The following is a 27,888-nucleotide window of genomic DNA, read 5'->3' on the forward strand; positions in this document are numbered from 1 at the left end:
ACATTCATACTGTGGGGCTGAGGGCATTGGCCAAATGCTTCTGGAATATTGTCAGGCTGTGACTGCTTCCCGGGGAGCTGTTCCAGGGCTCCACCACCCTCTGGGGGAAGAACCTTTTCCTCATGTCCAAGCTAACCCTCCCCTGGTATCGTCCTGCCATCCCCTCGGGTCCTGTCTGTAGTCACCAGAGAGAAGAGCTCAGCGCCTGCTCCTCCTCCTCCTCTTGGGAGGAAACAGTGAACTGCAATGAGGTCTCCCCTCAGTCTCCTCTTCTCCAGGGTGAACAGACCCAGGGACTTCAGCCGCTCCTCACACAGCTTCTCCTCCAGACCCTGCACCACCTTCGTGCCCTCCTCTGGCCGCTCTCCAGTAGCTTTAGATCCTTTCTCTGCTGCGGCGCCCAGAACAGCACTCAGCACTCGAGGTGCCACCGAAGCTACAGGCACTGCCACTACGACCACCTGAGCACACTCACACAAATGAGTGTCCGGTCACACACACAGAGAAGCAGCAGGAGCGCCGCACTACGTGGATCACCGTCAGCCTGTACAGGTCCCACCTCATACAAGGTACAGCCTTGGGAAAGAGAAGCAGCAACAGGAGAAGGCAAGAAAGGCAACTGAGCAGAAACACCAAAGACACCTGGGATTGGGGAGGATTCCTTTTGAGTTCCAAGATAGGCATTTTGTTTCTTACGTATTCTTGAACATTCCAGGTTTATTCAAAAGACATCATTCTGCAGGCAGGTATCATACAGATCTCAAGACTGATAAAACACTAGGAATAAGGTAAGAATCCTAGCAGACAAAGACATGGCTAAAATCATACCAGATTGGTTCTGCTCTTAATCAGTTTTTTGACATCTCAATCTGATTTTTAACACTGGCCAAAGCCATTTCTACCTAGAGCACTCGGCACAGTCCATTAAAGGAACAAAACTTGACAAGATGCAAAGAGCAGGCTACACTCAATTTCTGCAACTGATGGCAAAAGCTGCTGGAGAAGTATCCGTGCACTCGGAAATGTTATAGCAGTGAGTATTGTGCTTTAATACTTTGCTTGAAAAGTCTCTTTATCCAACATGAAGTCAGCAAATCTCTGCTGCAGCTCCTTTTCTCTCTCCTGCTGGCGCTGCACATCTTCCTTCAGACACTGAAAGGAGAGCATAATTAAACATAATTAAGCAATGTTGTGGTTTGAGCTAAAGTAGGATCAGTTTCTAACTTCAGCTCAGTCTTGTCTGAGTAATTTCATTTTCTGGCAGTGCCCTGCCTGTTTGTCAGGCAGTTCCTCCCCAGCTGTGCTCACGCAGGGCACTGGAAGGCAGAAAGGCAAATGCCTGTTCTTATTCCTACAGACGCCAAGACATCCTCGAGCTGGTGGGAAAAGGCCACACCTGCAGGGAGGGGCGGAGACGTGACGTGACCCCAACCTGACCAACAGAGGAGTCCATCCCATATACATCACATCCAGGATAAAAGTGAGATCACGAGGGTCTCATCGCTCTTCCACAATGGCCAAGAACCTCGTCTGCCCGTTTGCCCCTGACCCTGGATCCGTGTGTTCCAGAACCCAGTTCCTGAGCCCAGCTCCCTCCTGACCTCGGACCCTTTCCCTCGTGTCTGCTCTGCTGCAACTGTGGTTTTAGTTTCCAACAAGTTTTTTTCTTCTCATTACCTTTCCCCTTTCCCTGGGGGTGGGGAAGGAAGGAATTGGAAGCCCAACTGCTCAGGTTTAGCTGCTGAAATTGGCCAGACCTGGGCTAAACTGTGACAAGCAATCAGTCACTTCTTCCAGGAGTTGCACCCATAAAGATCGTTAGCAAAGCTTATCACAGAATCGCTTGGTTGGAAAAGACCTTTGAGATCACTGAGTCCAACTGTCCCTGCCCACTACTAAACCAGATCCCTGAGCACCTCATCCGCCCGGCTTTTAAACTCCTCCAGGGATGGGGACTCCACCACCTCCACTCCTACTTCCTTCAGAGGAAGGAGTCAAACCTGAGACAAGACATTGTATGAATTACTTATTATAAATATAAAAGCATGAAGTGACAGGACAAGGGGGAATGGCTTTAAATTGGAAGGGGGAAAATTTACACTAGACATAAAGAGGAAATTCTTCACAATAAAGATGGTGAGGCCCTGGCTCAGGTTGCCCAGGGAAGCTGTGGCTGCCCCATCCCTGTGGGTGTTCCAAGCCAGGTTGGATGGGGCTTGGAGCAGCCTGGGCCAGTGGGAGGTGTCCCTGCCCATGGCAGGGGTGGGACTGGATGGGCTTTAAGGTCCCTTCCAACCCAAACCATTCTATGATTCTAAAACTGAGAGCCATATGTAAATCAGTACAATAACCCCCTTTCAGTACTGGCTTTCTACAAGTCCAGCCACCTCCAAGTCTGACAACAACATTAGCTCCAGGTAGTAACACAGTCGCCGTGTGAAAAGAAAGGAGGATCTCCTGCAGGTTATACTGGCACGTGGTCCTTTGGCTTTTAAGGGAGTAAAAGTCTTTACACAAATTTCAGATCTCCCCTAAGTTCTAACAGTAATGAAAAACAAAACAAACCAAATTAAGAGAGATCTGGAACTTCTGCCGATACACGCTGTGGAAGATTAATAAAATAAACCACACAAGGACATAAAATTAAAACAAACTTAAAGAACACACTAGCAGATTGGTCCCAGCTTCTAATATATAGAACACAGGATCTTTGATATTAAAGCAAGCAGCCGAGGAGGTTAGCAACAGCCAAAAGTGTCATTTAAAAAGACCATTAAAAACTCAATCCAAAGTCAGGCTGTGAACCGCAGAGCCCCTGCTTCATAAAAACATCTTTTCCACAAAGTGCCTGTATTTGCCCTAAGATATTCCAGTCGGGAATCTCACCTCCAGTCTCCGCGGGATTGCTGCATCCTCATGTTTCTTCAGTTCCTCAAAAGTACGCAGCTCCAGATGCGCCTGTTCGATTTGGTCCCACAAATCATTCAGTTGTTTGATGAGGCCCATCGCTCGAGACTGATAACCACCAAGCAAGATCTTGAGCTTTTTCTCCATCTTGGCAGCTCTCTTCGCCTCAGTTGTCATGTGACCTCTGTTTATCTGTAGAAGCAACCAAAGAATTCTTTTATTTATCCAGGATGCAGAAGTCAAGAAAGAAAACTCAAGTCCAGCAGGGACACCTCCCACTGGCCCAGGCTGCTCCAAGCCCCATCCAGCCTGGCCCTGAACCCCTCCAGGGATGGGGCAGCCACAGCTTCCCTGGGTGACCTGGGCCAGGGCCTCCCCGCCTTCAGCGTGAAGAATTCGTGAGAATCGACAATTATGCCTCATTTCTTTAAAAATCAAAGTTTTGCTGGTGAACATCCCTACACACAAAGGAATCGCCACAGATCAAGCAGAAAGCAGAAGCTTCTCACTGCTCTGAAGCCTACAGAGACCCAGGACACCACCTTTTACCAATGAAACTGAACTCCAGTGCTTTCTGATCTGTCAGAAAAGTAGTCCAACCGTACCTGCCCACTACTAAACCAGATCCCTGAGCACCTCATCCACCCAGCTTTTAAGCCCCTCCAGGGATGAGGACTCCACCGTCTCCCTGGGCAGCCTCTGACAGGGCCTTAGAACCCTTTCTGGGAAGGCATTTTTCTTGATGTCCAATCTGAACCTGCCCTGGTGCAACTTGAGGCCATTCCCTCTTATCCCATCACCTGTCACTTGGGAGAAGAGACCAACACCCAACTCACCACAACTTCCTCTCAGGCAATTGTAGACAGTGATGAGGTCTCCCCTCAGCCTCCTTTTCTCCAGGCTAAATAACCCCAGGTCCCTCAGCTGCTCCTCATAACCCCTGTTCTCCAGCCCCTTCCCCTTCTCTTGACGCACTCCAGCCCCTCAAGGTCCTCCTTGGAGTGAGGGGCCCAAAACTGAAGCCAGGATTCGAGGTGTGGCCTCATCAATGCCAAGCAGAGGGGCAAAATCCCTTCCCTGCTCCTGCTGGTCATGCTGTTTCACCAACCAACCAAAAACTGTTAATGGGAGAGTGAAAGAGGAATCCGACTGTGCTGTCGACTTTGCTGCTGGGGAGATGGGTGGAGACTGCTCTGCTTTTCAGCTTCTGCCTGCAATGTAGACTCAAGCTATACCCAAGGTGCTTTAAGCATACAGAAAGGCGCCTCTTTTTCAATATTTATATAAATCGAGAGAAAATTAAATAAATAGGTTAGGGATTTGTGAGGATACCCTCTGATGGAAAAGTATGAAAGCTTTACATGCCTCCACCAGTAAATAATACACCATTACTGCAACAACAAATGCAGCTGGGTGGCGAATGAACTCTTTTCCAATCACTGTTTTTTGGACCAAAAACATGTGTTGAGAGCACCAGTATTTAGAGCTCATGGAGAGACGGATGCACAGGCAAACAGGATTTTGTTTGTGACAGAGGTCCAGTGCAACAGAGAGCAGCCATCCCGTGCTGTCTCACAGCGTTACAGGCAACCCCAAACACCCTTGGGGCACACCAGGACTGCAGTGACCTCTAGAACAGGCTCCACTGCCCCACTGTCGTGAGGGAAGATCTGTCAACCACCACATTTTCTAATATAATATTAAAACACTGAGTGCCTGAGGAGCCTGGTCTAGTGGCTGGAAAGCTGCCTGGCAGAGAAGCACCTGGGGGCGCAGGTGGCCAAGACGGCCAATGGCATCTTGGCCTGGATAAAAACCAGCGTGGCCAGCAAAAGCAGGGCAGGGATTATGTCCCTGGATTCAGCACTTGCGAGGCCACACCTCGATTTCTGGCTTCAGTTTTGGGCCCTTCACTCCAAGAAGGACCTTGAGGGGCTGGAGCGCATCCAGAGAAGGGAACAGAGCTGGGGAAGGGGCTGGAGAACAAGGGCTATGGGGTACAGCTGACGGACCCGGGGTTGTTCAGCCTGGAGAAAAGGAGGCCGAGGGGGGACCTCATCCCTGTCTACAACTTCCTGAAAGTAGGTTGCAGTGAGGCGATGGGATCTGATTGAGTAGCGGGCAGGTACAGTTGGAGTCAGTGATCTCAAAGGTCTTTTCCAACCAAGAGATTCTATGATTCTATGAAAACACCCTCTGTAAAAGCAAGATGCACATGTACAGTTTGCAAGCATAGGTCGCGAGCTGAATAATTTTTTAAATAATAAATAAAAACCACAGCAGTTTAACAAATAAAAAATATATACAGTGAAAAAAGCACTGCATTTCTTTTCCTAAGCCATCTCAGCAAAGGCGAAACCTACCTTTTAATGTTTTTCCACAGAAAATTGTCTGAAAGCAATATCAGTTGAAATCAATGTTTTAATGGGGAAGCATCAGACAACCTTAATGAAAAGCAGGGATATCGGCTCGGCTTTCAGAACCCCGAGATACTTGCCTGTGCTCTTAACTTCCCTTGAGGGAAGAGCAGAAACTGAGACAGAGTTTGCCAGCAACTAAACCTGCTGCGGGTCAGCTTTGGGACTGCTTCTTCCCCTTCAAATCGCACCAAGAGCATTGGGAAGAGACACGAGAGTGCAGTGCTGTTTGCTGGAGGCAGCTGCACCTTCAGCAGTCACTGCTTTCGTACGGGACTGCTATTGCTCTGCAGAGCCTGTGCGAAAAAAGCTCTTCCTGGTGCTCTCTTTGTGGCTCGGGTGCTGCTGGGGGCGATGGTGCGGACAAACAGTCGCCTATCACTAATTGCCCTGTTCACACTGCACAGTGATTTAGAGGCAGCAGCCTCGCATGTGCTGACATGACATTTACCTTTGTGAAATTCACACTGATATCACAAACAGATTTGTGCCATTACTGGTGAAGCTAGGGGTGCAAAGTGGGGGTTGCGGAGACCTGTTTGGCCGGAGATCCTGTCCAGGGATAGAATCACAGAGTGGTTTGGGTTGGGAAGGACCTCAAAGCCCATCCAGTTCCCCCCCTGCCATGGGCAGGGACACCTCCCCCTGGCCCAGGCTGCTCCAAGCCCCATCCAACCTGGCCTGGAACCCCTCCAGGGATGGGGCAGCCACAGCTTCCCTGGCCAACCTGGGCCAGGGCCTCACCAGCCTCAGCGTGAAGAATTCCTTCCTAAGGTCTGATCTAAATCTCCCCTTCCAATTTAAAGCCATTCCCCTCATCCTATCACTCCAGACCTTTGTAAAAAGCCACTCCTCAGCTTTCCTGGCACTGTGGCTGATCCCCTGGAGCAGCCTGATTCAGCGGCAGGGGGTGCAACTGGATGGGCTTTGAGGTCCCTTCCAACGCAAATCATTCTGTGATTCTATGGTTCTACGCTGTTCTTGTTTGCTACAGCTGGTACAGAAGTCAGCAGAATCAAAGCTGGCCAAGAAGCCGTACAAAATAAATAAGTGGAGAAATCATTCAAATGTCTTTACATTTTCTGTTAGGTTCAGGGGGGAAATGGTTGTCAGATTTTACTGAAATCTATTTCTTAGCTTTAAGCAAATACTGCAGGCTCCTGTTCAAACACACCTCTTCATAACTGCTTGGAATTTTTAGCTTGGTATCTGAGCCTTAAAATTTTACGAAGCTTGAACTAAAATTATATGCAGTTGTTGGCATTAATGCAGCAGTCAGCAATTTTTAATAAATACTATTTGTTACAAAAGCCCAGACCTCCTTTTGACCTTTTCATAGTAAGTCCTAAAATCTTGTAGTTGGGAGGGAGGAGGAAAAGTGGTGAGTGTTCACATTTCTGTGTAAGCGAGGAAGGAAGAAAAGGCTGTTATTTCTGGGTTTAGATATTTGGGAGGTTTTTTTTATTTCCCTCTTTTCTTTTTTTTCTTTTAACAGCAGCGAGGCCTGTGATCACCCAGGATAGAGAAGGAACCGAGTAGAAAAGCAAGAGCTAAGTAAGCAGTGTACAATCTAAAGAGCTCTAGGTGTTAGAAGTGAGAAACCAGAGCCAGAACAACTTGGAAATAGAATCACAGAAGCGCTTTGTTGGAAAAGACCTTTGAGATCAGAGTCTGACTGTCCCTGTCCACTACTAAACCAGATCCCTGATCACCTCATCTACCCAGCTTTTAAACACTTCCAGGGATGTTCAGCTGCTGCCAACCAACACCCCCAGGTCCTTCTCTGCCAGGCAGCTTTCCAGCCGCTCTTCCCAAGCCTGGAGCTGCACAGGGTTGTTGTGTCCCAAGGGCAGGAGCCGGCACTTGGCCTTGTTGAATCTCAGCCTGTTGGTGTCATTCCATGGATCCAGCCTGGCCAAATCCCACTGCAGAGCCTCCCTGCCCTCGAGCAGCTCCACCCTTCCTCCCAGCTTAGCGTCATCCACAAACTGACTGAGGGACCACTTGGTCCCCTCATCCAGATCATCCATAAAGAGGCTGAACAGAACTGGACGCAGCACTGAGCCCTGTTCAGGCAACAGAGCTGCACTAACCTGCATTTTGCACACACTGGGGAGAGATTTTCAGCTCCAATTTCACTTTGCCAAGAGCCCATAGGCACTCTGCAGCCGGGGCTGTGCCAGGCTGCACGGTACACGCACAGCACGCTCTGCCGCCTCCAGGGCACGTGGTACCTGGAACACACACAAGGTTGCTCTCTGACTGTACTCTAAGAGCTCCGAGCACTGAGCTTTGCCCAGCAGCACTCCAGGCATCCAGTTGATCTGAAGAGGTGGAACTACATTAGCGAGACACAGAATCCCACGATGGCAGCGACTGACCACAGACACCGCTAGCTGGATGCTATTGGCTGCCTTCCACAGAGTGCCCATGCAATGCTGGGAGCAAATGAAGCAATTTTTTTTCTTGGCAAGACCTCCGATTCATATTTTGCTTCCTGGGTGTCTGCCTTGTGACTACAGAGCACTGAGCACTTATGGAATGAAGACAAGCTGGACAAATGGATGATCTGTCTGCAGGAAAGCTGAGGCAACCTCAAACCCCAGCAACCAATGCAGATTTTGGAAGCAGTGCACAGCACAAGGGCAGAGGGCCACACGCTCCACAAGAAAATGAAATTATAGAATCACAGGATTGTAGAACAGTTTGAGTTGGAAGGGAACTTAAAGATCACCTAATTCCAATCTCCTGCCATGGGCAGGGACACCTCCCACTGGCTCAGGCTGCTCCAAGCCCCATCCAACCTGGCCTGGAACCCCTCCAGGGATGGGGCAGCCACAGCTTCCCTGGGCAACCTGGGCCAGGGCCTCCCCACCCTCAGTGTGAAGAATTTCTTCCTAATGTACAATCTAAATCTCCTTCCTTCCAATTTAAAATATTCAATAGCTCCTCATTAAACAGCTGCCATCCATCCTGGGCAGTGAATAAAGTCTGTGGAAAACTAGGCCGTAATCATGAAATTAAAGGCTGTCTCAGGATGCATACACAAAGGCAAATGAAGGCAGGCAGACTTTGACATCGCAGCTTTCACAATGCACTTCTAATGTAGTTTTGGGCCCCAAGATATTTAAATTTCAAAAACTGTCTGTACACCAATTGGGTGCAGCCGTTGGCACGGAGCCGGCACGGCCCCTGCTGCTGCGCTCACTGGTTGCAGTGAAGAGCAGAGCAGGGCTCGGAGCAGGGAGCCTTGGGCAGGGCGATGGTGCTCTCTGCTGGGACAGCAGCAGCACGACAGGAGCTCCAGCGTCACGGCCAAACCACTCGGCCGCGGGGCCACGCGCAGGTGACCCGGTTGGACTCAATGATCCAGTGAGTCCTTTCCAACCTAGTGATTCTATGATTCTATGACCTGCTCCTGGCCCGGGTGGGTGAGGAACAACTGCGGAGACTACACCTGGATGACATTCTTGACAGATTGACTGACTTTACAGGACACACTTTCAGGCTGAATTTCAGGTGCATGAATCCTGTGAAAATTCACCCTTTCTGCCCTCTCTCTCCTGTCATTTCTCATATTTGCCGGCTGAACATGAGCCAGCAGTGGCCCAGGTGGTCCAGAAGGCCAATGGCATCTTGGCCTGGATCAGAACCAGAGTGGCCAGCAGGAGCAGGGAAGGGATTCTCCCCTTGTACTTAGTACTGTTGAGGCCACACCTCGAATTCCAGGTTGTTTTGGGCCCCTCACTCCAAGAAGGACCTTGAGGAGCTGCCGCATGTCCAGAAAAGGGAACAGAGCTAGAAAAGGGGCTGGAGAACAGGGGTTATGAGGAGCGGCTGAGTGAGCTGGAGTTGTTCGGCCTGCAGAAAAGGACACTGAGGGGAGACCCCATCACTGCCTGAAAGGAGGTTGTAGTGAGGTGGGTGTTGGTCTCTTCTCCCAAGTTACAGGTGATGGGATGAGAGAAAACAGCCTCAAGCTGCACCAGGGGATACACCAGCTGACTGGACATCAGGAAAAATGTCTTTACTGACAAGAGAGGTGAAGCCCTGGCGGAGGGTGCCCAGGGAGGTGGTGGAGTCTCCATCCCTGGAGGTGTTCAAAAAACCCTGAAGACATGGCACTGCATGACATGCTTTAGTAGAAACAGTGGGGTTGGGCTGATGGTTGGACTGGATGAGCTTAGAGGTCTTTTCTAATCTTAATGATTCTCTGATTCTACCTGAACTCTGGTGTTTTGTACTTGCAGTAAGTATTAGTTACACAAATACGCAACAGCAAACTCAAAATTTGAGTTTAAAATGCACTTATAAGGAAGCCTCCTGACAAGGTGGAAGGGGATCACAAACATCCACTGTTCTCTTACTTGGAGGGAATCACTGGAAATGGCAGAGGATGCCAATCTGGCAAGAATTCAAGACCATCTGGACCTCCCTCATGTAACAGTCCATCAGAAACCAAATCTTACGTTGGAAAGAAACCTTGAGAGGAGTTCTGGGACAGAGACATTGGTTTTAAGCATCTTTCTCTGAAGCACCTCATAAGCAGCCATTCTCAGCGACAAAGTGCAAAACTGTAAAGATCAGGTATCTGACCCGCTAACAGCAGAGACCAAGAAAATAGCCAATAATCCACATGGAATTACGAGAGAGTGGAACCTGTCCTTCCCTCCAGTTGAGAATAAAGAGGGTAAGATTAGTAGTGTTACACCGTATAGTGCAGAGAGAAACTGTGGAATACTCTGGGGCTATTTAGAGAACAGGAGGAGGAGGAGAAAAGGTGATTTAAACATCTCAAGAACATCTATGAACTCCCTAGGAGAATTCCTCAACAATTCTTTCAGAGGAATACACATCATTCAGGTCTTTTGGTGGCAAAGTGACCTGTAACTCTTCACAGAAAAAAAATAGAAACAAAACACAGTGATACTGACCTCAAGCCGCTTCTCAAGCGACTCTATCCTGTCTTTTTTGCTGGCCAAGTTAGCTCTTGTGTAGCGGTTCTGTCCAGGCAGGTATAAGACTTGGCTGTAACACTCTTCCCACACCTGGTTATAAGCTTCACTCGAGAGCTCCCCGTGCCCCATTCCCTGCTTCACCACCTCCATCTCTTGTGCCAGCAGATCCTGGGCCTGTTGGAAAGGAAGAGAAATAAATTGCAGTTACGATACACAGGATACAAGAAAATTCACTCCTCAGTCCTTCAGTGTGAGATTCACGAGGGCAGTTTCTCTTTTCATACTAAAATCTCACCATCAGGTTAAGCTAACTATGAAATCGAACACAGATGCTGTGGATTATAAACGAAACCAGGCTAGAAGGCTACTCACAGCGCAACTATCCCTCATTTTGTATAATTTGGCCAAACCTGACATCACTCTGCTCTAGCTAATGAAAGCTGTGGCACAGCGAGATACTTCATCTTGCTGCAGGAGAAAACAGATAAAAGCAAAGACCTTGAGGGGAGAGAAAACTGTACAGACAGAAGCAGCTGTTCTAAGAAACAAAAATCACTTTTCATTTCCTTTCGCTTGCCCCTCTCCACACAACCTCAAAAGTCAACCCTAAACATTAACGGGTGAGCTGCATAAGCTCCATTGCTGGAAAAACTACTCTGACTTTAACGAACACAAGAAGCTTGACATGAGCCAGCAACGTGCACTCACAGCCCAGAAGGCCAACTGTGTCCTGGGCTGCATCCAAAGCAGTGTGGCCGGCAGGGCGAGGGAGGGAATTCTGCCCCTCTGCTCCTCTCCCATGAGACCCCCCACACAGTCCTGTGTCCAGTTCTGGAATCCCCAACATAAGAAGGAGATGGAACTGTTGGAATAGGTCCAGAGGAGGCCATGAAGATGATGCAAGGGCTGGAGCACCTCTGCTCTGAGGACAATCTGAGAGAGGCGAGGTTGTTGAGCCTGGAGAAGAGAAGGCTCCACAGAGACCTTAGAGCAGCTTCCAGAACCTTACGGGGCTGAGGAGGGACTTTTTACAAGGGCCTGGAGTGATCAGATGAGAAGGAATGTCTTTAAATTGGAAGGGGGAAGATTTAGATTGGACATTAGGAAGAAATTAGGCTCAAATACAGCATCCTCAGCATTCAAATGAGTGCCCACATTAACATTAGCTCACAGAAAAGAGAATATGCACTTCAGTTATCCCCACAGCTCTTCATATGACCCTCTGGAGATCTCCCAAAACTAAACTCCATGCAGGCTGGACACTACCTTTTTTCCTAAGGTCACAGGATCACGACATTAGAAGACACCAGCTCGCTGGTAATGAGGCCACACAGCTCTCACCTTCTTGAGATCCTCTTTGGAGAACTTCTCATAAGGATTTTGTTCCAAGTAAGCCATATGTTCTGCATTGTTGCTTCCAAATCCTGGGCCTTTCCCCTTCTTACCACTAGGCTGTTCGCCAAATGGGTGGTGTAAAAGGTCAAAATGAAGCATAGTAATCATCTCTTTCTTTATTAGCTCTTCACTCTTCTGCAAGTCTGTTAGAGGTGGCTCCACATTTAAGGGTCTCAGTATTGTTTCATTAACCTGCCCAGGAAAAACAAACAAGTTTATGAGCACCATACACAACAAAGACCCCATTAAACTCACACATCTCCATCTGAGTGTGAATTTTTATTTATCAGCAAAACCATGCAGAACAGGTGCCAAAATCCCTAATGGTGGGACACACACAGAGATATAAGCACCCTACAGTGCTTCCAGTTGTGCATATGAAATACCTCAAGACAAGTTTGCTGTGAAAGTTTCCTGCAGTGCCGGAGTCAGCACGCTCAAATAAAGATTTCATTCTCTTATGATCTACCTAGACTGTATTTCTTCCTATGACGGTTAACATCTTTATTGTAATTTTCCTTAAAAGGGACTTTTGGTTCCACTCACGTCTGAGGGCCGTGGCAGGTTCTTCTGAACAGCTTTGTGCATTCTCTTCAGCTCCTTTGCACGCTCTGCCTCCCGGAGAGCCTAGACAAACAAGGCAAGTGTTAGTCCAGCTACTGTGGTACGATCAGACACTCCTATAAATGTATCTGATACAAAACCTAATCCCTTATTGCAGCAAAGATTCCTTAGACTATAAAGACTTGATATTATGAAGCCAGTGCCACTCTGACATGCTGACACCATAATTTATTGCCTCTAAACTAAACAGGAAGAGCACAGCAGACCAACACCAACAGGAGAGACATCCTAAAAAGTCATTTCCAGCTGTCAAATTCTCCTTCAGCCTCAGCACTAACAGACTTTGTTCTTCACAAACTTCTCCACATCGAGCCTGACATCTGCTCTAATTCTTCAGACAGGAAATCCACCAGGAAAAGAAACACTCTTACATTTGCAGCCAGGACAGGGTTTGTCCTCTTCTATGACATAAAGTAACTATTTCACTAAAACAATACTTGTGAAAGCATAAAAACATGAGATTTCTCCTTACATTCCACTTTCAGGCAACAAATAACATGAAAAGGCAGTGCTGTCTAAAACTTCAGGTCCATGTTCTACTCCCAGCCATGTCATGGCTTCTCTTGAAAGGGCCTTGTGTAACATGAAAACTTAAATTCTTTTCTCTATTCTTCACAGATAAATTACCTGTATTTCTGCTATAAGGACAGGCTAAAAGTTGGGGTTGTTCAGCCTGGAGAAGAAGAGGCTCCAGTACCTGAAGGGGGCCTGCAAGAGCACTGGGGAGAGACTTTTGACAAGGGCCTGGAGTGATAGGATGAGGGGGAATGGCTTTAAATTGAAGAGATTTAGATTAGACATTAAGAAGAAATTCGTCCTGCTGAGGGTGGGGATGCCCTGGCCCAGGTTGCCCAGGGAAGCTGTGGCTGCCCCATCCCTGGAGGGGTTCCAGGCCAGGCTGGATGGAGCTTGGAGCAGCCTGGGCCAGTGGGAGGTGTTCCTGCCCATGGCAGAGTGGGACTGGATGGGCTTTGAGGCCCCTTCCAGCCCAAATCATTCCATGAATCTACAGTTTGACTGTTATTCTGTAGCAGCTGTACTGCTTCCACTAAACACATGAAACTATGGGAACCATACAAGGAACACATTTTATTTTAAACAAGAGGCACTATCCCCACCGCACCCCCTACCTGCTTGCGGGCATCTATATCAGCAGCATCTTCTACAAAGGCTTCATCTACTTCATGTTCCTCTAGTTCTTTTTCTGCGTTTTCAGGTAAAACAATCTCAAAGTCGTTCTTGGGAGCAGGAAGGGACATGAGTCCAAGGCGCAGGTTTTCACGAGACTCTCTCTCCTGTTGAAAGACCAGCAAACTGTAATGCTTCTGAATCCACACACCGAGGTGCAGTACAATCGCACCCCACTCATCCAGATTAACAGACACAAACAATACACAACTACCATCATCTGGCAATCTCAATCTGCTATAAAGGCAACGGAAACACAGGGTTTGAAGTCTGACAAAAGAAGCCTGTTACTAATGATACAAGAAGTAATTACTACTGCAAAAAGTAGAATATTTTGATTTAAGCTAAAGTAGAGCTAAGTCCCTCTGACAGCATTTTTTTTTTTTATAGCAGGTTTTTTTTTCAACGAGCGTTTTTCCAGACACTGTTCTTTGAGAACTGATAACGCCTTGTGTTCAATCTGAGCTCTGCTGAACAGACGTGTCTCCTACAATCACCTCTGTTTGCAGTCTTTCTCTATCTGAAAATGCAAGGTCAAACAGAAAGCTGGCTCCAAAGCTCCAGTGAGCAAACATTTGGTTGTTGTGAAGTTCATAACAACCTTAAAATGAGTACTTGGGAAGGAATACAATATGCATAAGATTCCCGGGAAAATTTATACATATACACATAAATGGGAGACTCTCTTCTGCCCCCAACAATTGTCTGGTGATGCATGACTGATGGAGAACCTCCCTTCACGTGTCCAGCACTGCAATAAAGGATGCTCACTTTCTAAAACTCCAAAATGAGTCTTGGAGAGTTTATTTGCCAGCGTTTTCAGTACCACTAACCTAGGCTGGCCTACAGATCATCACCCCTGGAGTTTATGGGCTATTAGGCACGGAAAACCTCTGATGCTAAAAACCAACACGCAGCTTTCCTAAAGATACCTAAAGGAACTTTCAAATGGGCTTAAATAAACCAGGAAAACAACAGCACAGCACCTTTGCCTCAGTACAGCAGCAGAGATTCAAAAAAATTCCTTTCAAGGAACTGAGAATAGGTGAAAATGTGTCCATGCTGAGCCAGGACACAGTACTATTTGCAAGCCTAACTGGAACTTTTTTGCCTTGCAGTTGCTCACAACTGTGGCACAATACAAAAATGAGACAAACATCATCAAATCTAGAAACTAGCAGTGTCCATCAGGAAACTGAAGCCCCGGGTTCCTTCTAGCAGCAAAAAGCCTTTTTACTATTGAAAGGCTAAGACAGAAGCAAAGTAAGTATAAGAACACAAATAAACCTTGTCCTGCAAGCTAAAAGGAAACCTGAAATTCTGAAATTGAAGAGTCATTGAAGTGGATATCCTTAGCAAGCCCAAACAGACCAATGTCCATACTGCCGGTTGGAGATACCCACAGCTGCAGTTAAGGCTGCAGAATCGGCCACCTAAAAGGAGTTCCCAAGGTCCTACCTATTAGGTCTAAGCCCCATTACACCATGTCTAATTGGCAGGGTACATCTGGCTGAATGTCCACGAATGAAAACATCTGTTGCCAAAGGCGATGAAAGAGTCTGGATGGGACTCAGATTACTGGACATCTCAACTCCAAGTGCTTCTAATGGCAAAAATTAAACTCCTTCAGCTCAATGCTGTCAACAAGACAGACTGATTAAAAGATCCTGTAGGTAAGTTCAGAAGCCAAGATGAGAAGGAATTTGAGGGCTGCAAGAAAAATTAACCTTTCCTCGAGATATTTTTCCTGCTCAGCTTCAAAGGTACAAGTAGAACTGAAACTTAACGATGTCTTTGACAAATGGCTTTAGAGTGCTTTTCCTAAGCACAATGAAGGCTGTTCTAAGCGGTAAGAGTTTTGTCCTTCCAAATAAAGATTTGATTTCATCAGGTGATGAGTACAGGCCTGTAGACAAGTGGTAGAAATAACACTTGCTGTAAAATAAAAATCTGTTCAGGAGATAAGAACTTAAAATTCTGAAAGTTAATAAAGCAGCTATTTCGACTCCTTAAGTCCTTCTTACCATTTGTTTTGCATAAGATGGGTCACTGTAATCTGCCATTCCCTCTTCCGGGTTGATGTTCAGTTTATCACGCAATGGAGTTCTACCCGGAGTTGTACCAACCACAGCCTTAGGAGTCAGTCCTCCCCGTGGAGTTAAGCCCTCCTGTCCATGAGAAGGTGTTCTAGAGGAAAAGTAGATACGGTAATTTAATTTTGTGCTCCAAAAATCTCTATTTGCACAAATCCGAAGGCTGCAAAAAGTTATGGAAATACGATGAATAAATTCAATCTAGATTTTTTTCTTGGAAGGCAGTGAAACCACAAGATGCAATTATAAGAATCCAAGAACTAAACTGTTTAAGCCTGCCAAGGTGTGACCAAGCACCTGTCCAGCTGGCATCTGGGCACCTCATTACATTAAGAAAAGTTTCAGGAACTACATCAACTCAAAGTCCTACTGCTACTTTCAAGAAATTACCCAGTCACCAGGCACTATGCTGGGATATAGGAATGAGGATTTCATTGCAAGCTCGGATTTCTCACTACCTGGGGCAAGTCATTCACTTGGAATTAATCCAGCATCAGCTGTCCCACCTTACAACTGAATTAATCACTCTGAAGATGCCTCTTTGATTTCACTGACTACTGAAGGCATAATTTACATTACAACAATTACTTCTAAGCGCCTAAGGTTAGGCAAAATGGATTAAGTCTCAGATTTTGTGGGTCTCAGCTGCTTCTCCTATGGACTGGCAAGAAATACTGCTTCCTATCACAATAGCCTACTGCACGGAAGGCGTGCAGACATGTCCTGGATATGGTCACAAGCTTTCTGTTGCCAGCATACACAAGGCTTCACATAGTGATGATAATGATAAGAGAATCATAGAATCACTTGGCTGGAACATCCTTTCAGGCAGTCACAGACATGATGAGGTCTCCCCTCAGCATCCTTTTCTCCAGGCTAAACAACCCCAGGTCCCTCAGCTACTCCTCACAGCCCCTGTTCTCCAGCCCCTTCCCCAGCTCTGTTCCCTTCTCTGGACGCGCTCCAGCCCCCTCAAGGTAGTTCTTGGAGTGAGGGGCCCAAAACTGAACCCCGGATTAAAGATGTGGCCTCACCAATGACGAGTCCGGGGGTACAATCACAGAACCATATAATAGTTAGGGTTGGAAGGGACCTTAAAGATCATCTAGTTCCAAATCCCCTGCCCAATCCCTTCCCTTCTCTGCTGGCCACGTTGGTTCTGATCCAAGCCAAGATGCCACTGCTCGTCTCTGGCCTCCAACTGGACTGAACTCCACTTACACTGCTCTTTGGGCCCGGCAACAACTTCAATAAAAACCTTGAATTAAAATATTAGAAATGTCATACCATCACAGGAAACAATAGCATACTTAAATATTTGCTCCTTTGCCCTAAATAATAAGATGATGGCTCTGTTTCACTACTCTACCTCCCTAAAAAATTATGGCTTCCATCTATTCATTTTTAACCACTTAATGGATGTATTTTTCACTCTGCTCAAGGTCTTGGATTTTCACATTGAGCGAGCATTTCTGCAAGCAAGCCAAGCCGATACAGAGGTACCATGCGTGGGCAAATCTGAACTTCAGAAGCTAAAAAAAAGCACCACAAACAAATAAAAACCCAACTAAACAAGAAAATTAGAACGTCTTGACATTTTTTTTGATATAAAATAACCCAAATGAACACTCAGATCACTCCAGGCCAGACTCTGCATTCATTCATTCTGTACCACTCTGACGCCAACAGATCTCCAGAAAAGGATTTATTTATGTAGATCCAATTAAAAGAGCAGGGCTTCTGCACACAGCTTTTAAACAACAAAATAAAGCTGCTTTTGAAAAGCTGCCATAAAGGTCCTTTTTATTTCATTCTCCACTTTTCCCGTTAGCACGATACAACTAAAATTAGAACTGAAGCTGAAAAAAATTGACAGACAAAGTGTACTGAGCGTGATATTTTTCAGCTGTCTGGCACTTGGCATTTGTGGGACAGGTATTTATTCAGCACCCACTGTAAGAGTTAAACCCGCAATTCCGTACTATTTAGATTGGCAATATAAGAAATATTTTATTTTGGATATATACAGCTTATAAATATTGACTCCAGCTTTTCAAAGATTCAATGTGGGTTTGGCTACCAGACCTCCGCCACGTTCAACTTGGAGGTAATACTTTGGGAAGGCTTGGATCCACAGATGCAAGGAATGACACTCTGTCCTTACTAGATATACTTTGTTTTACCTCAGTATCATTTACATCGCTCCAGACCACAGGAGATCTCATTTTTGGACCAAAACTCCACTGTACAAATAGAGACGAAGATGATGTAACCGAGCTTATGGAAGATACAGAGAAGGAGAAAGTTGTACAGCAAGGGCTTGAAATAAAATTGAGTTCAAATTTGGTCTGAAGCAGTGATCACAAGCTCCTGCCTCCCATGGTGCAACCCGCCCCCTTCCCTAGACACAGACCCCGCCAACTACTCATTAGGAAAAGACTTTGCTTACCTGAAGGGTGTGGAGAGCACGGTATTTGGAGTCTGAACAACCTGCTTCTGTGGCGTCACTCCCGAAAAGTCACTTTCATGCAAGGGAGTGTTAAGACCTCCCTTCAAGGGGGTGTCCACGTTTGTGAGAGCCATCAAATTCTGTGCTTCCTGGATATGAGACAACACACGCAGAACATCACCAAGAAGGCAAGACCTTGAGCAGCCATTGGCACCTCCTCACTTCTACCAGCTTCCTACACAGTCCCACTCTACTACAGGTGTTTAACAGATCCAGCAGCAGTAAGAAAGCTGCAGAGTTATTGGAATATCAGTGTGTGGAAAATGTTTAAGACTTCTTAACTTCAACACCCATACACTGGTATTTACAAACTCTACTGTCCCAGTGAAAGGAACTTTAATCTTCATTTCCAGTCAAATATATTATAAATCAGAACTGGAAAGATGAGTGGGTTACTTAATGCTTCAACTTCCATCGGTTCGCTAGGCTCCAGAGATCTGCAAACTCAAGAGGGTTCCAAGGCCCTGGCAGAGGCTGTCCAGGGAGGTGGCGGAGTTCCCAGCCCTGGAGAGGTTTAAAAGACAGGTAGATGAGGTGCTCAGGAGTCTGGTTTAGTAGTGGGCAGGTACAGTTGGGACTCGATGATCTTTTCCAACCAAATGATTCTATGGTTCTATGATCAGTAACTGAAGTCATCCTAAGGGTCCCGATTTTCAGAGGGAACAGTTCTCTTGCACTCTGAAATCCAACATCAACTTCAAAGAGAATGTTCCAAAAGAGACTGTCACTATTCATATCTCTGGTCCATGACTCAACTGGGCTTTTACAAATACCCTCCAGCTTTTTATTTTCTGTTCACTTTTTCATATGAAGAATTAAGGCACTCTGAAAATCAGCTAAGATAATGAAACTAGTGCATATGGCAACTGCCTTCAAAGAAGGCTACTAAACCATGTACAGAATTCTGTCTGTACTCAATTCTGCGACACATGTGAGGTCAGAGCACTCCATCTGATGGTGAACGTGACCACGGCTGCAAACACTGCACAGACTTACATCGTGATCTGTAAAGCCAGGAACTTTCTCTTTTCTCCTACCATGGAACTGCTGAAATTCAGCTCATTATCAACATAAAGAGTTTTTTGGGGTGGGGTTTTTGGGGTGGACTCTTGTTTGGTTTACACACTCGCCACACTAATTTCCTTTAGCCATTTCCCCATGCTCCATAAAACATTTCCCAGCGCTACCAGCTTTTGAAAGAACCTAGACACTCGCACAGTCAGTGTAACACAAAGATAATTCACAGGATGCAAAGTAGGGCTGGCTTTGACAATCCTTAAGTATTTTTAAACAAACGAAGTGCTAGGGAAATATTCTTGCACTGTTGCAATTCACTGCTTCTTCTTAATTGAAATAAAAGCTGAACAGCAAAACTAAGTAGGAAACAACATAAAAGACACTGTTTTGTAGATGTGTATGCCATATACAACTTTGAGAGGTACCTAGGATAAGGGGAAGTTCTATAAGAACCAGGATAATGGTTAACATGAAAAGTTGCATGCAATATGTAATACAAAATAAAGTATCACGGTGTTTTGAAGCATCGTGATAATTGATCAGACTGAAGTGGATCCGCTTCTTTTAGTGCGCCCTGGAGATCACATGCAAGTTCAAACCCTAGTATCACACATCATCTAAGAACTGTTTTTATGGTACTGACCCTTTCTACACAGCTGACCACTGCACTAGAACTAAAAGCCCGTTCTGTAGGTGTGTGCCATACCTGTAGAATCCTGTCTTGCGCTGCCGGAGTTTTGGGAGTCCTTAGTGCTATGCTGTTGTTGGTCACACTATATTCAGAGAGAAGAGTGCTGGAAGCCGAGTTTGTAATTCCAGATTCCTCAGCTGTCTGGCGTGCAATCTCACTCGCCTGGCCTACTTTTACAACTTCTTCAAGTTCTATATCAGAGATCTTTAAAAGGAAAACAATACCAAACAACGTATGATCAAATGGAAACCCCAAATCCTTATTTGTCTATCAGAAAGTACTTGCCATTTGTTTTAACAACACCTCATAACAGTCTCCTCATACCATTACTCTCAACCCAGGGGAGCGTTGCATTAATGCTGCTTAGTGTGCTCAAAACAGCTAATTAAAACCCCCATTTTCTAAAGTATCATGGTCATAATATACAGTCTATTTGCCTCCTGCAGAAGGCTCAAACATACAGTAATACAATATACTTCTCTTGACCTTTACTGCCAAGTCTACTTTAAAAATCACACCAAGATATATCTTTCATCCAAACCAAGTGGTTTGGATCAGCTTACATCTTCTAGCAAAGAGAAAATTCCAAGGCACAGCAAGATAAAATACGGCCACAAGATTCACTAGATAAAAGAGAAATCATCGATTGGCATTGGCACTGTAAGTCGTTTACCTGAGGAGCTGGAAGCACGAGTTTACTTCTTTTCTTGGTAAATTCTGACACTCCACTGGTCTGCAGAATGGCTGAAGGCAAGTCTGACTCCTTTTTACGTTTCAGATGTTGTTTGTCTTTTTTGCGCTCTCTTCCCTCTCTTTCACTGTCATCACAGGTAAGAGAGTTATTTTAGAACGCACAGAACAGCTACACAGTAAAACAAACGAGTGCAGAGCCAAAAGCTTGATCCCTAACCAAAAACTGGATATGCTGAAATAAAAAGCACTGCAGAAAGAGTGAACCACCTCATGGTGCAGAGGTTTAGGGTTCTCGGGCCCCGGCAAGGGCTGCCCAGGGAGGTGGTGGAATCCTCACCCCTGGAGGGGTTTAAAAGCCAGGCGGATGAGGTGCTCTGGGATCTGGGTTAGCAGTGGGCAGGTATGGTTGGACTCCAAGATCTCACAAGTCTTCTCCAACCAAGCAAATCTATGTTGCTATGATAAGATATGGCCTGTAGATGTTGCACAGAACCTACAACAAAGCAGTGTGACGCTTCCATATTATGGAATCAGGCAACAGGTGGCTGCTTCACCTACGTCTGCAGGGTCCCTGGAGCAAGACAAAAATGTCAGGCCCAGTATTTAGATAGCAAACACCAGAGGATGTGAACAGTCCCTTTTCCTCCAGCAGCTGCTAAAGGAAGACAAACTTTTTCTGTGGGATATGAGAATCAAGTTTTCTTCAGCATTTAATCAAAATGCTATTTCCTTCAAGCAGGAATGGAGCCAGCCATGAAACCCTAACTTAGTAATCCACAATGGTTTGAAGCTGCTGTCAGACATTCTGAACTAAGGACCATACAGAAAGAATTAATCAAACACCAAGCTAATAAAACAAATCGTATGCAGAGTGGACCAGCTCTCTCAGTAAAAAAACAGCTGGCAGAAGCACTGGGACATGCAATTGCACAATTACATAAGTACCACTCTGCTGACAAAGATGGGCATTTAACTTCTCAACTGCACATTTGAGGATTTTTTTGGGAAAAGGAAGAAATTAAGCTTTTCAGGAGAGTCTAATGACGAAAATGACATCAAAAGTAATATTACAACAAGTAAAATCTACTCTTGAAGGCAATCTTAACAACAAGTAAAATCTACTCTTGAAAGCAATCTTAAATATGTTATGACTTGGAGAGAGGAGTGCAAATACAGAAGAAAATCTACTTCTAAAAGCAAATGAATCTCAAAAAAATTAAGATAACCATTTAAAAAACAAGAATGTGCAGGAGGCACTTCATTATCAAGGAAAAGGGTCAACTACAGCTTTTACAAAGATTAATAACACAGGAGACTGGAAAGAAAGAAAGAATGAACCCACGCTATAAAATCATAGAATCATTTGGTTGGAAAAGACCTTTGAGACCACTGAGTCCAACCATCCCTGTCCACTACTAAGCCAGATCCCTGAGCACCTCATCTACCCATCTTTTAAACCCCTTCAGGGATGAGGACTCCACCAACTCCACGAGTAGCCCTTTCCATTACCCAAGAACCCTTTTGGTGAAGAAATTTTTCCTAACATCCAAACTAAACCTCCTCTGGCACAACCTGAGACCATTTCCTCTTGTCCTACACTTGTCGCATGGGAGAAGTATCCATCCCACAGAAAATAAAACCCCTGACCACATTATGTTTCAGACATTTCCAGGACTTAACACCTTATATATGGCATTTTATTCAAATATACTCTTTCCTCCCAAGTATAACACACACTCACGATCTTAATTCTCCATCCAGGTCTTGCTGACGTAGCCTCCTGAAATCTGCATCCAGGGACTGGTAGTTTTCCTCTGATGTATCATAAAAACCCGGGGCAGGTTTCTTTTCAAATGGAATTTCTGCATTATAATCCACACCTCTCTTCTTTTTTCTCTTCTTCTGGATCTCAATTCCAGCAGCCCGAAGTTCTCGTCTTTTCTGGAGAGCAGCAAGCCGCCTAAAGAAATAGTAACACTACATGATTCAGAGTGCATAACCTGTAGGTGGCTCCTGTGTCCTAAGATCTGGTATTACTTTAACGAGTTGCTGCTGAGATGGGGTTGCACATGTTTAAACAAGAACGAAGCTCCTGTCACAAATGACTATCGAAAAGTCAGATTCTGCAATGACTTACAGCTGTGCCTGACTTTGTGCACTGTAAATGCTCCCGTGTGAACAAAAGCAGCCTCAGTACACGAAACTAAGCACGCTTACCTAGCTTCTTCCAGCTGCTTCTCTCTTGCTTTTCTTTTGGCCTTCTTTCCCTGCGTATTAGCCAGACGAGCTCTAGCTTCAGACAGCATTTCAAGTTCATCTACAGATAAACACAGCTATGAATTTCCACTTCGAGACAGGAGAGAAGGAAAAAAATTCATTAAAATCAGAAAGCAATCTTTAAAAGCTGAATGAATCGATGTTTTCACAGGCATTCTGCATGATCTCTACATTAGTTATCTCCAAGCTGCTCCAATATATTTTCTAAGTAATTGGCCAGATGAAATGAAGAATAATATTGAAAATAATTCAATCAATAACTACAGCAAATCAAAATATCTACATAAAAAGGTAAACTGTCCACACTAACGAAATTATAATTTCATTTACATCTTCATCTGAGAGTACTGTATTACAGAACTCATTAATTTACATACAGATCCAAGAGCATGATATTTGTGAATGTATGACTGTTTAAAAAAACCACTGGCCCATTCATGGAATATTAGCTTTTTAAGTTCACAACATTGCTTTATGCAAGGAAAAAAAAGTTATGTAATCCTCCTACGCATCAGCATGGAGTCATCTAGGAGGCACGAGCTGATGAGAAAAGATGAAGATACAGAAATAAGAATGCAAGCAAGCAGATCAGTTGTCAAAGTAAAGATCAGTCAGTCACGGTAAGAGATGACAAAGATCAAAAAGCAGAACACACACCAAGAAAAGGAAAAGAAAACTGGGAAAGTACAACAGACTGGGCAGATATAGAAGATGAAACCTGTAAGAAAAAATTACCAGGGAGCAGAGAAAAAAAAGACAAAAGAAACGCATAGTACAGAGGCTGTGTAAAAAGAAAACCCAAACAGACCGGATTTCTGCCAAGAAAACTACACCAACTCCTATCCTACCTTCATCCATGTCAATAGGATCTGGCCTGGCTGGTTTGGTTTCTGGATTTGGATCAATTTCTCCAGGTTTAAGTTTCCGAGGATCATCAGCAGTTTCTTCCTCGTTGTCTCTCTGAGCAGCTTTGTCCCTAAAAGCAAATTGCATTTAGGTCACAACTGGCTCTGTTTTTTTCCCAGGCTCATCATAATCATCCCTTCAATACCCCCAAAGGCTAATGCAGAGCAATAATCTTGCAGTAGGTACCGGACATTACACTGGTTACACAATTACTGCCGAAAAGATTCAGTTACATACTCTTAAATCAGACAAGAACCCAACACAGTATGACATTGTCACAATATTATATAAAATACAATATTGACAAAGCAAACAGTAGAACACTCTCCTTGGGTAACCTCTAACAGTAGGGACAAGAATTCACGCCATGTGACAAAACAATCATTTATGCTTTTATACTCAACCAATCACACCAGAGTTAAGAAAGCTCACAAGCGAAACCAGCACTTCTTTTCTCACGGCCTAAAGACACCTTCTGCAGCACACAGAGATGACACCTACACAGTCAGCTATTTCAACAACATGTATTTTATGTCTTTCTTTTTTCTTCCCTCTTACACACTCGCTGACACAGATCAGCCACTCAAAAAATACACAAATTAACCTGAAATAAAAAGCATCCGTCTCAAAACTCTCCAGGCAAAACAAGAAGCAGAAAAATATACACCTATCACTATTCTGGCCCAATATCCAGGTTCCAGAAACTTCTTTTGAGCTTGACATGTCGACTGAAGAGAAACAATCCTTAAGGATTTGTGCACAAAAAGATTTTTCATAGAATCATAGATTCACTTGGTTTGAAAAGACCTTTGAGATCATCGGGTCCAACCATACCTGCCCACTACTAAACCAGATCCCTGAGCACCTCATCTGCCCATCTCTTAAACCCCTCCACGGATGGGGACTCCACCATCTCCCTGGACAGCCTCTGCCAGGACCCGAGAACCCTTTCTGGGAAGAAATGTTTCCTGATGTCCAATCTGAACCTCCCCTGGTGCAAACTGAGGCCATTTCCTTGCGCTGTCGCCTGTCACTTGGGAGAAGAGACCAACACCCACCTTGCCAGAACCTCCTCTCAGGCAGTTGTAGACAGCAATGGGGTCTCCCCTCAGCCTCCTTTTCTCCAGGCTAAACAGCCTCAGACCCCTCAGCTGCTCCCCATAACCCCTGTTCTCCAGCCCCTTCCCCAGCTCCATTCCCTTCTCTGGACACGCTCCAGCCCCTCAAGGTCCTTCATGGAGTGAGGGGTCCAAAACTGAACCCAGGAATTGAGGTGCAGCCTCACCAATGCCAAGTCCAGCGGCACAATCCCTTTCCTGCTCCTGCTGGCCACGCTGGCTCTGATCCAGGCCAAGATGCCATTGGCCTTCTTGGCCACCTGGGCCACTGCTGGCTCATGTTCAGCTGCTGTCAACCAACATCCCCAGGTCCTTCTCTGCCAGGCAGCTTTCCAGCCGCTCTTCCCAAGCCTGGAGCTGCACGGGCTTGTTGTGTCCCAAGGGCAGGAGCCGGCACTTGGCCTTGTTGAACCTCAGCCTGTTGGTGTCAGTCCATGGATCCAGCCTGGCCAGATCCCGCTGCAGAGCCTCCCTGCCCTCGAGCAGATCCACCCTTCCTCCCAGCTTAGCGTTATCCACAAACTTACTAAGTGTACATTCTGTCCCCTCAAGACCACCACACTTCAGCGCCCCGGGAGAAGGGAACGGCACGCTGCTACAACAAACTCTGCAGATTTTCCTGTCATGAACCTCTAGCAGAACAGTAACTCACAGCAGAAACTCGTAGTGCTCCAAACACTGTGCAGCGGTTCTTCCAATAATCGGGGCGATGGTTCTCCACTGGGTTGGCATTAGCTTGGCCAAGTGCAACAGTTTTTCCTCCTCCTCCCGCGACCACTCTGTCTTTTTGATGCTCGGGTCCAGCCATTCGTACCTGGCAAAAGGTGAAAAAATTAAGGATGACAGATCCAAGCATCCATTAATGCGTCTTGAATTAATTCAGAACAGTGTTTATCCAAAGCCTTACAACGAGATACCAAAATCTTGTCAGGCACATTTCATACAAGCTTTTTCTGTACAAAAGGATATTACTCCAGAGTATTTTTATCACAAACTTATTTGAGCTTTAAAATTAATTACTTATTCACCATTTCTCAAACAGATTTTGACTCTTTTTTTCTTTCCCCCTCTCAATTCTGGTAAAGTAAGGAGTCACTAATTCAAAAAAGGAGAAGTAAAAATCACAACAACCAAAGGTACCAGAAATGGTAGATTTGTTCGGTCTGGATCCTGCAACAGTTCTCTTTCTGATCTTTAACTGTGCTGGTACTGAACCTTTGTACAGAAGCATTCCAATAAGTATGTGCCATTCAGTACTCAAGAAACTGATTCTCAAATAGATCCATTCTGCACTATCAAGATCACTATGAAAGATGATAAAAATTACCTCTAATGAAGAGATTAATGTCATAGAATTTCACTTCCTTGGTAATAATATTCACTGATTAAAAATGTGTAAATGTGGGGGGAAAAAAAATCACGTTTATCATTTTGTTACGTGACCCAGCATTTGCTAACACTGCAGCCACTGGCAAAGGGAACGTTTTCTACTTTTGTTCAATTACTTTCAAGCAACAGGAATTCAAACGATCTGCAATAGCAGAAATCAGTTCTAAACCTACCACTCCTCTGTGTACAGAAATTAACCTGTGCTAATTGCTGAATGGTGACTAATTATGAGTCTTGTCTTCCCAGACATGGAACTTCTCACTTACCACCTGGCTTTGCATTGCTTTGCTGATTTCCTATGCAATAAAGAAGCAATACGAGACCATTGGTTTTTGCCATATTTCATCACAGCTGCTTTCAGAATTTCATCCTTAAAAAAAAAAAAAAAAAAAGGGTTATTATGGATCACAAGAACTTGCAAAAGAAAAAATCTGAGCTCAAACAGAGAACATGGTGGATTTCATCTAAAGCGCTGACCCTGTGGAAACTGTACAGCACTGCTGCTTCTTTTCCACATTTTATTCTCAAGGTGAATGAGGATTTGTACTTCAAAAGACAATCAGTAAAGTTGAGCGCTTCCTATATGAGGACAGACTGAGAGTGTTGGGGTTGTTCAGCCTGGAGAAGAGAAGGCTCCAAGGAGACCTTAAAGCGACCTTCCAGTACCTGAAGAGGTACAAGAAAGCTGGGGAGGCGCTGTTTACAAAGCTTTGTAGTGACAGGATGAAAGGCAATGGGTATGAACTGGAGAGGGGCAGATTTAGACTGAATATAACGAGGAATTTTTTCACACTGTGAGTGGGGAGGCCCTGGCCCAGGTTGCCCAGGGAAGCTGTGGCTGCCCCATCCCTGGGGGTGCTCCAGGCCAGGTTGGATGGGGCTTAGAGCAGCCTGGGCCAGTGGGAGGTGTCCCTGCCCATGGCAGGGGAGCTGGAACAGGCTTTGAGGTCTCTTCCAACCCAAACCATTCTATGGTTCTACAAAAGTTTAACTGAAATAGAAACACAATTATTTTGGCCAACTTCACAGACCTGACAGACTATAGAAAACTATTATTTTCAACGCTCTCTAATGCACAGGTTTTAGGGGCTCATAAAATCATAGAATGGCTTGGTTGGAAAAGACTGAGTCCAATCGTACCTGCCCACTGCTAAAGCAGATCCCCAAGCACCTCACCTGCCCGGCTTTCAAACTCTCCAGGGATGGGGACTCCACCACCTCCCCGGGCAGCCTCTGCCAGGGCCTGAGAATCTTCCGCACACACCTCCCAAAAACCACCCCTCCAACACCAACACAACGCCCCCACGCCTACACACACCCAAGACCACCTTCCAACACTCTCACACACACAATTACCCCCCTAAACTCACCCCCCAACACCTCCACACACACAATTACCGACCCAACACCTCTAACACCCGCCAACACACACACACCCCGCAAGCCCCCCTCAACACCTTCCCAACCACCGCCACCCTCCCCCCGTTATCACACACCCCCCCCGGCCGCAGCCCCGAGCCGCACCTCGGTGTTCCGCCACACCCCTCCTTTAATCATAATCCGCGGCATTTTGGCGGCGATGGGGGCTCGTTCCCGGCAGAGAAAGAAGCGGTGTCAGAGCGGGGACTCCGCAGCGATACCAGTGTAGGCCCTGCACCGCCCCCGAGGCCCAGGCAGCTCGCACCGCGCATACGCAGAGCAGAGGC

General features: G+C 45.7%; 1 protein-coding gene across 1 annotated transcript; it reads right to left on the bottom strand.

The window, feature by feature from the left end:
• Positions 1-693: 693 nt before the first annotated feature.
• Positions 694-27,870, bottom strand: CDC5L (cell division cycle 5 like). Its single transcript, XM_054063056.1, has 16 exons — positions 27,707-27,870; positions 26,449-26,552; positions 25,446-25,607; positions 23,618-23,745; positions 22,710-22,809; positions 22,234-22,452; positions 20,473-20,617; positions 19,815-20,003; positions 18,032-18,180; positions 15,514-15,676; positions 13,432-13,596; positions 12,224-12,304; positions 11,624-11,869; positions 10,259-10,456; positions 2,887-3,099; positions 694-1,152 (listed from the first exon to the last, which is right to left on the bottom strand). The coding sequence occupies exons 1-16, from the start codon at positions 27,749-27,751 to the stop codon at positions 1,048-1,050; spliced, it is 2,412 nt and encodes an 803-aa protein (XP_053919031.1). The 5' UTR covers positions 27,752-27,870; the 3' UTR covers positions 694-1,047.
• Positions 27,871-27,888: the final 18 nt, after the last annotated feature.

This window comes from Cuculus canorus, chromosome 3 (assembly GCF_017976375.1).
Source record: "Cuculus canorus isolate bCucCan1 chromosome 3, bCucCan1.pri, whole genome shotgun sequence".
Classification (NCBI taxonomy): domain Eukaryota; kingdom Metazoa; phylum Chordata; class Aves; order Cuculiformes; family Cuculidae; genus Cuculus; species Cuculus canorus.